Source organism: Hyaena hyaena, unplaced genomic scaffold, assembly GCF_003009895.1.
Source record: "Hyaena hyaena isolate Hyena2069 unplaced genomic scaffold, ASM300989v1 scaffold_255, whole genome shotgun sequence".
Classification (NCBI taxonomy): Eukaryota; Metazoa; Chordata; class Mammalia; order Carnivora; family Hyaenidae; genus Hyaena; species Hyaena hyaena.
Window position 1 is genome coordinate 1,487,383 of NW_024080888.1, and position 13,588 is coordinate 1,500,970.

At 39.1% G+C, this 13,588-nt stretch overlaps 1 protein-coding gene across 5 annotated transcripts in view; it reads left to right on the forward strand.

Moving 5' to 3' along the window:
• The first annotated feature begins 4,081 nt into the window (after positions 1-4,081).
• SNCA (synuclein alpha) overlaps positions 4,082-13,588 on the forward strand; it is a 154,715-nt gene continuing 145,208 nt past the window's right edge. The window contains exons 1-2 of one of the 5 annotated variants that reach the window (XM_039245375.1): positions 4,082-4,170; positions 6,869-7,014. In XM_039245375.1, coding sequence (XP_039101306.1) covers positions 6,894-7,014 — 121 coding nt within the window. In that variant the 5' untranslated portion in view covers positions 4,082-4,170; positions 6,869-6,893. Of the gene's footprint in view, positions 4,171-5,047; positions 5,151-5,191; positions 5,293-5,400; positions 5,511-6,868; positions 7,015-13,588 lie in introns of those variants that run through there. The other 4 variants (XM_039245376.1, XM_039245372.1, XM_039245373.1 and 1 more) reach the window with 4 other exon arrangements.

Sequence of the window (13,588 nt, forward strand, 5' to 3'; positions counted from 1 at the left end):
GTAGAAACAGCATGAAGTTGTTGATGGGATCAAATTAGAGAATCTTCTTTGGACACTATGCTCCCTCTTCATTGTTCTTCCTATCCTTTTGGAGTAACTCTATGGCCCTGTCTCAAGCTCAACCCCTTTTAAAAATCCTACACAGTATTATCCCAACTGTATCCATTAGGCTTTGCCTCCTGTGTTCACTATGAAATTACAAGAGAAGCCTACGAAGATGCATTTCACACATCTACAGAAGATGAGAAAAAGGTACAGATAGAGAATAAGATACAGATGACCCAAGAATCAACATTACGTTGCCCCTTGTGTACAAAGATAGTAAAGATTGTATTTTCTTCACTTAAAACACATTAAATCCATTCTTATTCACTCTTTAATACTTGGTCATGAGAAGCTTCCTTATTTATCATGTTGTTCCATTTTGCAGAACAACCTCACCACATGGTACACCTAGAAAATTAGTTGTTGTAAGGGGAAGACAAAGAGAGTCTAGGTTAACCATGCATCTCATACAATGTTAATTTCTACCTAAATTACTGTGTTAACCTCAGATAAAACAATCCTTGCCGGGAGCCGCACCAGCCTCTCTGGATGACAGTCACGGCAAGGAAATGGCAGTGTTTGCAGCTCCAGCCATTAGAAACGAAAACTGGTATCTCCATCTGCTACTACTGGCTCATGTTGGAAATGAGCCTGCTGGTATTGACCAGGCCTCACAATATTCCATATCAGACCCATATTCTGAACACAGATACCTCATAAGAAAAAGCATTTTCCTGCCTTTAAAAAGAGATTTTAGATGAAAGCTCTTGGATGATTGTCAAAAGGCTCTTCCTATGGGCCTTGCAGATCCAAGAATTAGATCATAAAGGGGGTTAAGAACACAAGAGTTACAATTGAGCCTGGCCCCGAGACAAAGAGCTTAATTTAGTGTTAAGCTACAGATAAGGGCAGAACATAGTTACTACATATATCTTTGCTAATTGGTGATGTATGGCAGTCCCTTCCCCAAGGCCTACTTTCTGCAAACATCCTCCCTTACAGGTGGCTAGGATGAGGATAGGTAAGAGTAGCTAAAACATTACCCACAAACAAAAGGCTGACACACTTAGGGCCTCTATGGTGTTTACACATTCAGCATCAAATAGGTTTTCACAAACAACTCATTCACTAGCTCAAAAACACTGGTCCTCTTGAGAGCCAGACGGAATGACTTTTAGCCCATCTATACACTTAACCTATGACCTAACCTTAGCGTTATTAACTTAGGACAAATATGTATCCTGTCTTTTACTAAGAATACCCTGTTAATTCTTTAGTTATAAGATTTATTTAACCCCACTATAATTGGAATAGTTCTGCAAGAATATTTCTGTAAAACCTGCTTCTGTACAATTTCCAAAGCATCTTATCACAAAGAGTTATCCATTGTAAAAATTCATTTTTCTGATGTCATAACCTATAAATAAAGACACCAAAACCGACAGGACAGAGATGCCTGCCTGGTGATCAGAAAGGATCTCGGGGCTCTCTCACTCTCTCGCCAACACCGTCCATCCTTCAGGGACCCCTGGACCTGTCGGAGCCGGCCTCCGACAAATCCTATTAAAGAGTAGCAAAATATGTAGATTTCATTTATGAAAGAGACAATCAAATATATAGGTAGTAGTTATTAAGAAAATGTGCACATCAGTAATGTCTCCCAATAGGTTATTCTTCCATATTCTTTATGAACTGTAGGCCATTCAATGAGTCAAATTTTTTTCTCAAGTTTAAAATTTAAAGTTATATTTATACAGTTAAAAACTTACTTAATACTATGCTGTCAACCAATGATGAAAAGAAAAATAATATCTTTAGTAACTCTAGTTTCCTTTGTCCTTGAATAATTCAATTGCCTTAAGAATACAAAGCTAAGATACTATAAGTAGAACATAAGTAATGTCACTATTGATATCACCACCAGAAATTAAAAGTTTATTGAATGCTTACTATGTTCAAGGCACTTTGAAGGGAGAAAAGAGTAGAATACAGAACTATAACTATAATTCTAAATGACAAAAATTGGTTTACAATTTTCTTTCTTTTCTTTCTTTCCTTCTTCCTTCCTTCTCTCTTTCTTTTCTCCCTCCCTCCTTCCTTCCTTCCTTCCTTCTTTCTTTCTTTCTTTCTTTCTTTCTTTCTTTCTTTCTTTCTTTCTCTCTTTCTTTCTTTCTCTTCCTTCCTTCCTTCCTTCCTTCCTTCCTTCCTTCCTTCCTTCCTTCCTTCCTTCATTCCTTAAGTCATTTTCCCCTACAAAGAATTACCAATGTAGAAAAGGCAAAATTTTAAATACGAATGCTTTGTTTTATAATAGCTTAAGTTCTTCTTGATTTCTATGGTCAAATCCAAGTCCAAAGCTTATTTCTAACAGAACTGCATCCCACCTTTTTTCTCTCACCCTATACCACACCCAATCTGCAGAGTTATAGAGTAACTGTTAACTCAGGAGACTATTGCACCCTTTGGAACAGTTCCTGATAGATTATCTTAGCTCTGCCACTTAACAGCTAGGCAATTTCAGCCTTTTACCAAAATACTTTGAGCTTCAGATTTCCTGACTATAAACCTTACATAATAAAACTTAATTTACCACTTGTTGTGATAAAATGATACAGTACATTAGTCTTTTGTGAAGCATAAAGTATCATATAAAGGTGCTACAGTATCATGCTGTGCTAAAAGAAGCACAAAAATTCAACAACCACTCCAAAATAATTCTCTCATTAGTCTGCCATGGGACCTAAGAATATACCCCTTTGACTTAAAACTTTAGGTTCCAAGGAGGTTCTCTTTCAATTATAAGCATATCATATCATATATTAAATAATTGCCATAATGGTCTACCAAGGTAACTTGCAGTGGTAGGTCACAGTGAAAAACATTAATGCAATAATAAAAAAGTACTAAAAGGAAACAAACTACTTATACATGCAGCATGAGTAAACTTCACAAATATGTTGAGTGAAAGAAGGGGAAAATTTCATATGATATGATTCTTTTTTTGTGCAATTCTAAAATATGTACAACTAAAAAGAGCAAAAGGGAATTTTCTGGGGTGATGAAAATGTTCTGTCAAAATAGTGGGGATTACACTGATGCATATGTTTTTCACATCTAATTTAAAACAACACTTAAGATCTGATGATTTCACTGTATGTAAATTATAATAGAATTTTTTTTAAAGCCCATGTAAGTGTTATTGTGGTTATTTAAAAATAGTTCTTATGTTTTATGTATACAGGCTGAAATATTTACAGATAAAAGGATATATGTAATTCTTGGGATTTAGTAAAAGATGAGGGGTGATGATAAAAAATGGAAAGTGGTTGAGCATGTAGACGAAACGTGACTAGCCATGCATTGAAAAATGGTGGCAGTTGGGTGATACTCACATGGGAGTCTTTTATTCTCTCTGCTTTTGTTTATGTTTAAACATTTTCCATGATAAAAAGTTGAAAAGAAAGGGGGTCATCTGTATTCATCTCACTTACAAAAGAAAACTGTGAACAGAGGACATAACTTGTTTAAAGTCTCAAAGCCAGACTGGAAACCAGCTCTTTAAGTTTCCTTGTGATCCCAAGGAAACAAAATATGACTGTTTGGAAAGGCTGTTTTTTAAAAAGGCAGACCAATAATGCAAGGACTTGTAATATATATATATGTAACATATGCGCGGGCTTGACAATTTTTGCATTGCTCAACACATTTTCACGTCAACAAATTACACATATAATTTGCTTCCTGTTTCTTTTGGTTTCAAGGGGTTGTTTGTAGATTTAATTGCATTTTACTCAAATTTCAGATAAAATAAAACAAACAACAACAAGAACAAAAAACATACAGCTAAGACTTGTGTGTTTGTGCCCCCCACCCCACCCCCTTCGGTGCTAAAATCATCCTCTCAATTCAGGCAAAAACAGCAAATGGATTCTGTTAGAGGGAGGAGCTTGGTTCTCCATTCTGGTGTGATCCAGGAACAGCTGTTTTCCCTCCAGCTCTGAAAGACGTGAAAATGTGTTAAGCAACGCAAAAATTGTCAAGCCCGCGCGTACATATGCGCGTCTGTGTGCGGGATGGGGTATGTGGGGTGTTAGCTCCGAGGGCAATGCGAATCACATCAGAAAGGTGAGTCGGGTGCAGAAGGGACGAAGAAATTGAATGTGATGGTTCGGGAGAATAAACCACGCTGAATTTGTCTCCTCCATCAAGCACTCGAGTGTGGAGAGTAAATTCCATTTCGAGAACGAAAAACCTTAGGACCGCTTGGTATCGACGTCTGGGGAATATTTATTCCGTATTCCACTGATGGGGGGAAAGAAATCGGCGACTGGCAGCCGCGGATTGGTGGACAAGAAAATGGTGATAGTGGGGTGGAAAGAGGATTTGAAGAGGCTCCGCCTGCCTCAACCTGTAACTCTTCCTTACTAGTTTCCTCTCCATCCGCGGGACCCTCATCACCTGAGGTTAAGAGCAAGGGAAGATCTGAAGGATGTTTGAACAAAAGCATCTTAAACACTGTGTCCTACAGCCGTTAATAAAACATTACAGCGATGCGAGGGAAACGTGCTCTTCCTGGTAGTGCTGGTAAGAGCATCCTTCGCGAGCGGCTTGCCTCCTTCAGGAGCCTCCCCAGAGATGGCTCTGTCTTTGGTGGTCGAGCTCTCCGACCTCCGCTGCCCCAGGCTGGCTCCCCCAGGGGGTCCAGCGAGGAGCCAGCGGGAAAGGCGGAGACAGCGGAGGAGGGGGGAGGGCAAGAGGGAGAAACCTCAGCCTGACAGCTCCCGGTCGCCACAAGAGTCCCTTGATCTTGAACTTGAGGTGAGGCGCAGGACACCGCACCTGCCGCCCCCAGGCGCGGGCTCGCGGCTGGAGGGTGAGGCGCAGCCTCCCCCCGCCCCCATCCCCATCCGAGTGGAGCGAGGTGCACGCGGCCGGGAGGGCGGCGAGCGCCGGGAGAAGGGCGGGGAGAGGCGCTGACAAATCAGCAGCGGGGGCGGTGAGCGGAGGGGAGGGAGGAGGGGAGAAAGGAAGAGGAGGAAGACCGCGACGACGAGAGGGGACCCGAGCGAAAGGGCGAGAGACCCAGCGCGGAGACGCGGGGCGAGGTGCGTGCCGGCGGTAGAGCAGATCCCGGGACCCAGCCGGCCCCGAGCATCCTTCGCGCGCTCCCTCCCTCCCCTTCCGACCTCCGTCTCTTTCTCTCGGATCCAATTGTGCGGGGGACGGGGAGTGGCAATTCGACGACAGGTTCGCGGGCTCGCCTCCCCCGCCCCTAGCCTTTCATCACCAGGGGGTGCTGACCGCAGCCTCCTCTGGGGACTGTCCGCGTCCTGGGGCCGCCTCCTCCCTTTCCGTGCGCCTCTTCTCCTCCCCCTTCCGTTTAAATAACATTGGGGAATTGTTAACAATTTGTTCTTAGGGGCGGGTGGAGAGGAATTGTGGTTCTGAGGATCAGAGGGATTCAGGTAAGGCTCAATGGATCGGAAGGGGCAGCTTTGGAAATGCTGGGGAAACGGGGAGGAGAGGAGTCGTGGACTGGGAGGGGGTGGGGAGTTGGTGCGGCAAGGAGGACCCTCTGTGTCAAGTGTCTACAGTGAGCTTGACGAAAGTAAGTTGACCTCTCGCTTCCGACATTCTGCTCTTCTTGTCCCCAAAGACTGAGAGGTTGGGCTGCTTCTCTGGGATACGCTTTTTCCCGTGGGAGACGCGACGATGCTCGATGGAGCGTGAGGTGCCAACTTTTATTTCTCTGTTACCTTAAATCCCCCACTCCGCCCCCTCAGTCTTCTCGGGGAAGTAATCGAGCTACGTTTGGCACTTGATTAGATGGAAATGCAGGGAAGGCAAGTCAAGTCAACAGGTGGTAAGGGGTTAACAGGTGCGGGTGCCTGGTGGGTGGTGAATTCACGCACGCGGAGAACGCCCCCTCGGGTGGCTGGCTCCAGTCAGGAGACTGTTCCCGGGTGTGCACAGGCGCCTGCTCTGGGTAGATAGCTGGGGGCGGGCGTGGATGGTCGGGTGGATTAGAGCGCAGGGGAGGGTGGGCGCACTGTGGGCCCGAGGTTGAGCCACACCCAGGGCATGTAGGTCTCTTCCCTCCCTTCTCCAGGATCGACCAGTTAGCCCTCTTCTGGAATTCATTTTAAGACTGTCCCTGACCCCATACCTCTAGCTTCTTTTCATTTTCTTTTCCTGTGACCTTTTAACCATACTTCTCATTTTTATTTGTTTTTAATTTTTAATGTTTATTTCTGAGAGAGAATGTGAGTGGGGGAGGGGCAGAGAGAGAGAGGAAGACAGAATCCGAAGCAGGCTCCAGGCTCTGAGCTGTGAGCACAGAGCCCTAAGCCCTGGGCTCGAACTCAGGAATCCACAATCTGTGAGCTCATGACTTGAGCGGAAGTCACAGGCTTAACGGATTGAGCCACCCAAGTGCACCTTAGCCGTACTTCTAATTTACCTTGTCACCGTTTGGACTCGGGAAAGTTCAAAGAGGGGTCCATCTTTTCAGGCAACTACAGTTCGAGAATACAGTAAGCACAACTCAGATGATTCATCTTATTCCATGCTTAGGCAGCTAGACTTTTGCTAGCCAAGATGGATGAGGAATGCTAAATTTTTAATGCAAAAGCTAAAAAAAAAATAGGCTTGCTTCCCCCCACCCCCCACCCCCCCCAGTGGTTGAAATAAGAGTATACTTAAAAGTGTCTCACACACTTTTGGGAGTGATACTGATCTTTCTGTGGTTTTTACCTTGGGTGGTTCTAATTTTATTTTATTCTACCCACAAGTTCTCACTGAAATTATATCTTGTATTCTCCAGTGTGGTGTAAAGGAATTCATTAGCCATGGATGTATTCATGAAAGGACTTTCAAAGGCCAAGGAGGGAGTCGTGGCTGCAGCTGAAAAAACCAAACAGGGTGTGGCAGAAGCGGCAGGAAAGACAAAAGAGGGTGTTCTCTATGTAGGTAGGTAACCCCCAAATGTCATCTTGATATTTATTTATGACTGGTGGGTTAGGATGATCGATGCTCTAAAGGCTGGTACTTCTTGCTTGATTCATTTTTGCATCATCACTTGTCGAAAGGATAAACTGAGTCAGGGAACTGTGTGAGTAGATAAATGTGTATGTTTAGAGCTAATTAAAAAAGTGAGGATAACTTGTTTTTTCTGATGATTTCATTTTTTGGTATGAATGCTTTTGTATATGTGACTACATTTCAGAAAAAGTTTGTAAAACTCAGTCTCAGAAATAATTAAGAATATTTTTAAGAACCAAAATCATTCATGGGCCTTTGATTTTTTATCATCATGAGTAATATAGGCAAATTTTAGTGTATTCATATTTGAAAATAAGACTTTTTGATATGGCCCTGGAATATGTAAAAAGAGACCTACTGTGGCCCTAAAAAAAGAAAAGACAGGAAAGTCTTTGGTACCGTTAATCCTTGTGACTACTTGGTAAACTGAAGATTAATTGCCCAAAAAAATGTGCTTGAAGCCTACTGCTAGTATCTCAGAGACATTTATACAATACATTTATCAAATGACACACATACTAAATAATGAGATGGATGCTTATCATTTTTACTTGTTCCAAATCACCACTTTGTAGTATTCATGTAGATGCTGACACTCTTTTTCTTATCTTGAACTGTGTTTGTTTGGGTGTTATTTTACAAATCCCTTCAGATTTTTTGGGAAAGGAATAGACACATACATAGAAAAACACTCATCCACAGGGACACAGACACACAGGCACACAGTCACCTTCTGCCCGTCCTGCCTCTCCTCTTACTCTTCTGCTCCCCTGAGCCCTTCCAGTCTCTGGTGGCAGCTGTAGAGGCTGTAGCACAGGGTATGCAGTAAGGTGGAGGGTAATGTACTGGGGGGCATAGGGCGCTATGCCTATGTCTGTGGGTGAAAGACAGCTATCTCGTCTCTCCAACATGGATGCACTGAAGAAGAGTTATGAACCTTTTTATACTTTTTATGAATCTTCTCATACTATTTTTTTCTCACTGCCCATAGACTCAATATTAGCTTGAGTTTACTACAAATCTTCAGTTAAATTCTTCTTCTATCTTAAGACATATTTTCAGAAATTCATTGAAATAAAGAGTGTTACAAGAGAAAAAAATGATGACTTAATTTCACGTGTTTTGGTGAAGTGTGAATTAGATCTTTTTAGATGGAATTTGGAATACTGAATCAGTGATGGGCAGATAACCGATATCTTTCTACTTGTCTTCAATTTTCCAAGTTGTCCAAGTGTACCCTTGCAACTACTTCTATTTCAGTTACTTTATAACTTAGTAACTTTTTTTAAAATATTTTTTTACAAAGCTAGTATTTACTCCATTAGTTTGTAGTGAGTTCAGGAACTGTTGAATATTTATTTAATACATTGCTCTCTTCGAGGTAATAAGCAAGCTTTATCACCTGGAAAACTTTATTTTCATTGTCAACCATGAGTTTGCGCAAATAAAATGATTTTATTTTTTAGAGATTAATTCTGTTATTTACTCTGACACTGTAATATGAAATTATAATTAATTTATATGTCACATGTATTTTTAAATCATCTTCAGTATTTATCATGGTATTTAATACATAGTACATTCTATAAATTGTATGTTGGTTGTGTCCTGAAGTATAATTAAAATTTGAACTCAAAAACAGGATTTAGGATGAAAATTGACCATAAGAAGACACAGTATATAGGTCAGGGGTTGGGAAACTTTTCCTGTAAAGTGCTAGATAGTAACTATTTTAGGCCATAAGATTTCTGTGTGAATTAATCAACTCTGCTGTTGTGGTATGAAAGCATCCATAGACAATAATTATCTGTGTTCCAGTAAAATCTTACTATTTAAACAGGTGGTGAGTTGATTTGACCCATAGACTATATAGTTTGCTGACTCCTGGAAAAGTAGAGAGAACATAGACTTGGTGTCAGACAAACCTCACATCTGGTCTGGGCTATGTTGTTTATTGCCTTGAGAAGACTATAAAACTTACTTAACATCTATGAGCTTTACTTTCTTCATTTGTAACAATATGATTTAGGTAAATGCAACTACCTTGCAGAGTTTTTGTGAGAATGTCATAATAAAATAAAACACATGAGTGATAAAGTACACTTAAAAAATAGACTTTTTTTTGTAGTGGTGTAGATTCATAGCAAGATTGAGAGGCAAATAGCAGAGGTTTCTCATGTACCCTTTGCCCCTACACATGCATAGCCTCTCCCATGGTCAACATCCCCCACCAGAGTGGTACATTTATTAAAATTAATGAACTACACTGACACATCATGATCACCCCAAACCTATAGTTTATTTAAAGATTCCCTCCTCGTGTTGTACAGTCTCCGGGTTTGGACAAATGCATAATAAAGTATACCCAGTATTGTAGTATCATCTAGATATTTTAGGTGTCTTAAAAATTGATTGTATATCATTTAGTCATCTCCTTCTACCAACCCCAGGTAACCACTGATATTTTTACTGTCTCCACAATTTTATCATATCCAGAATGTCATATAGCTGGTATGGAGACTGTTAAGATTGGCTTCTTTCTCTTAGTAATATGCATTTAAAGTTCTTCCATGCATTTTCATGGCTTGATAGCTTATTTCCTTTTAGCATTAAATATTAATCCCACTGTCTGGATGTATCACACTTCATCTGTTCACCTACTGAGGGACATCTTGGTTCCTTCCAAATTTTGGCAATTATGAATAAACCTGCTATAAACATCCATGTGTGGGCTTGAGTGCACGTAAGTTTTCAATTCCTATAGGTAAGCACGAAGGATCACTATTGATGGATCATATGATAAGGGTATGTTTAGTTTTTTAAGGAAGTAACAAATTGCCTTCCAAAGTGGCTGGATCATTTTGCATCCCACCAATACTAAATAACAGTTCTTGTTGCTCCACATCCTTGTCAGCATCTCATGTTTCAGTCTTCTAGATTTTGACCAGTCTAAGAGGTATGTAGTCATGTCTGATAGTTTTAGTTTACATTTCCCAGATGATAAATGATGTGGATCATCTTTTTATAAGCTTATTTGTCATCTATACATATTCCTTGGGAAGGTATCTGTTAAGATCTTTGGTCTAGTTTTTAATCTGGTTGTTTGTTTTCTTACTGAGTTTTAAGAATCCTCTATTGGATTGTAGTTCCTTTTCAGACGTATCTTCTGCAGATATTTTCTCCTGGTCTATAGCTTTCCTCACTCTTGACTCTTTCATGGAGCTGAAATTTTTAGTTTTTAAGGAAGTTCAGCTTATTGATTCCTTATTTCATGGCTTGTGATTTTGGTCTTTTATCTACAAGTCATTGGAATACCCAAGGTCATGTAGGTTTACTCCTATGTTATTTCTAGGAGTTTTATAGTTTTGTTTTACATTTAGGTCTATGACCTTTATTGCATTAAATTTTTTTTGTGAAGAGTGTAAAGTTGGTGTCTAGACTCCTGTCCTCCCTTTCCCCCCTCCTCCTCTTCCTTCTCCTAATTCTTTTCCTATTCCTTTTTTTCTCCTCTTCTTCCTTCTCCTCCTCCTCCTTATGCATGTGGATGTTCAGTTGTTCCAGCACCATTTGTTAAAAAGACTGTCTTTGCTTTATTGTATTGGTTTTGTTCCTTTGTCAAAAATCAGTTGCCTATATTTATGTGGTTGTATTTACAGGCTCTCTATTCTGGTCCATTGATATATTTGTCTATTCTCTTGCTGTTATAACACTGTCTTGATTACTGTAGCTTGAAGGCAAGTAGTGTCAGACCTATGATTTTATTATTTGACTTCAATATTATCTTGGCTATTCTGGGCCTTTTGTCTCTCCACATAAACTTGAGAATCTATTTGTTGATATCTATTAAAAACACTTGGTGATATTTTGATTAAGATTGCACTGAACTATACATCAAGTTTGAAGAACTAAGATTGTATTGGACTATAGATCAAGTTAAGAAGAATTGAGATCTTGACAGTATTGAGTATTCCTATCCATGAACATGGAATATACTTCCTTTTATTGAGTCCTCTGATTTTGTTCATTTGTAGTTTTCCTCATACAAATCTTGTATATATTCTGTTAAAATGTCTACCTAATTATTTCAGGGGTTTTTGGGTGCTAATAAAATTGTATTGTGTTTTTAATTTTCAATTTTAATTGTTCATTGCTGGTATATAGGAAAGTGGTTGACTTTTGTTTATTAACCTTGTATCTTGCAGTCTTACAATAATCACTTAGGGTTTTTTTGGTCATGATTGATTTGTTAGGATTTCCTACATAGACAATCATGTCATCTGTGAATGAAGACAGTTTTATTTCTTCATTCCCAATTTGTATACCTCTTATTTCCTTCTTGTGTCTTGTTACACTAGCTAGGATTTCCAGTATGATGCTTGTCTTGTTCCTGATCTTAGTAGGAAGCTCTAGTTTCTTGCTATGAAATATCATGTTATCTGTAGATTTTTTATAAATCTTTATCAAGTTGAGGATGTTCCCCAGTATTCCTAATTTATCAAAAGTTTTTATCGTAAATAGATGTTGCATTTTGTCAAATGCTTTTTCTGCACCTATTGATATGATCATGTAATTTATCTTTTTTTACCCTGTTAATGTGATGGATTGCTTTAACTAATTTTTGAATATTGAACCAACCTTGTGTACCTGGTGTGAATTCCACTTGGTTGTGAAGTATAATTCTTATTGCACATTGCTAGATTTGATTTGTTAATATTTTGTTGAGGATTTTTGTAAAGCACACTTTTATATAGGAGCCATGGTTATTATTATCAAACAAGGTGTTCAACAGAATACTTGCTTTGCCAACATATTTTCTTTTTATCTTTTCATTCTTCATTACAAAACTCATCAATAGCTAGAGTGAAATACTGGAAGTGACTAGAGAAAGTTTTCAATTTCATTATGGCTGAAGATGGTTAGCACACAGTTCTCTTAAGCCTGAGGATGAAAGTACTCTTATTCCTTCATAATATATTTTTATTATATATTTTAACTAAGTGAGGAACTACCTTTTAACCAAGTGAGGAACAACCATAAGAATCAGTACTATTTTATGATTTTTCTTCATTTGTGATATGTTTGTATACAAACATTCAATCAATATAGTTCAATTCAATAAATAACATTTATCTCAATCAAATGGGTCAGAAATTATAAATGCAGAGTCAAATTGAAGAGCAAAAACAAAATTCATTTTCTTCATGTAATGCCAAGTATTATAACTGTAAAGGCAAAATTATCTTCACAACTCTCCCAAAGCCACTTTGCTCAGCAAGCAGCAGTGGTCAGGAGCATGGATTAATATCAAACTCTCAAAACACAATATGCTCCAGCTGCATCAAACTGACAAAGTCAACATAACATGCACAATAGCAGTATAGTTGAGTTCTTGCAACTCCTATGCATTACTTTCAACCTTCTCTATGCTGTACCTTGTGAAGTCATGAGAGATAAGATGGGATAGCTGTGGTTACCTCATCCCATGGAAGCCATCAGCACTGGTCTCTCTTCAAGTTACTAGTCACGTAGCTACTTGGTATCTACTTTGTAGCTATAGATTTTCAATGACGATTACTCATCCATGAAATGTTAGTTATTAATTACACATACTAACAAAGAATTGACAGCAAACAACAGGTGATAAGTTTGATGTGAAGCAACTTCATTAAGACTCTCATTTATCTTTGAATCAGAATACATTCCATGATTTATCCCAAGGTCAAATTCTCAGCTATTACTCAGGCAGAAAGGAAAGACCACAGACCAACTGTTAAATATTTATTTCAAATAGTTGTTTTTAAAAATATAGGGTACAAGGAGTTAGTAGTAATAAGAAGTATTCTCCTAAATAAAAGGTGTTCTCACCTTGTATAGTTCCGGGATACAAGAAATTTCAGATACCACAGTTAGTTGAATAATACTAGTCCCTCACAACACAGGTGGAATTTCTGTTACCACAGTACATAAACTATGATTACATAAAGTACAAACTTTGCTCCTAGCCTTTCAGCCCACAGACTGCTATAATAAATAACAGAGAATCATTATAATCCATAATCAAGTTACATCACTCTTTTCAAAGTTTTTTAGTGACTGGTCATTGTACATCTGCTATTCGGTTCACACAATTGGCAAAGCCACTAGCTGTATTGGTTCTCCCAGTGATAGACCCATGTGATATTTTACAAACACGCATAGTTGAAAAAAAGAAATTGGCCACAAAATATTGAAATGCAGCAAAGAAATAAAGTGAAAATTGCTGGATGTAAAATTTGAAGAAACAATATTTTAATCACACAACAAATAGCTAGCTTTGGGAATACTGACACAGCTACTGTTCAGGAGACTCAATAGATAGTGGAACTTACTCAAGCTGATTGAATAAATGGAAGAAATTGCCATGAATAAGTTGGAGATGTTCCAGAGGAAATGCTACTGCAGAAGTAACCCACATTAGAGGAACTATCAGTGAGAGAGAGCATGATGTTAAAAGGATAACATT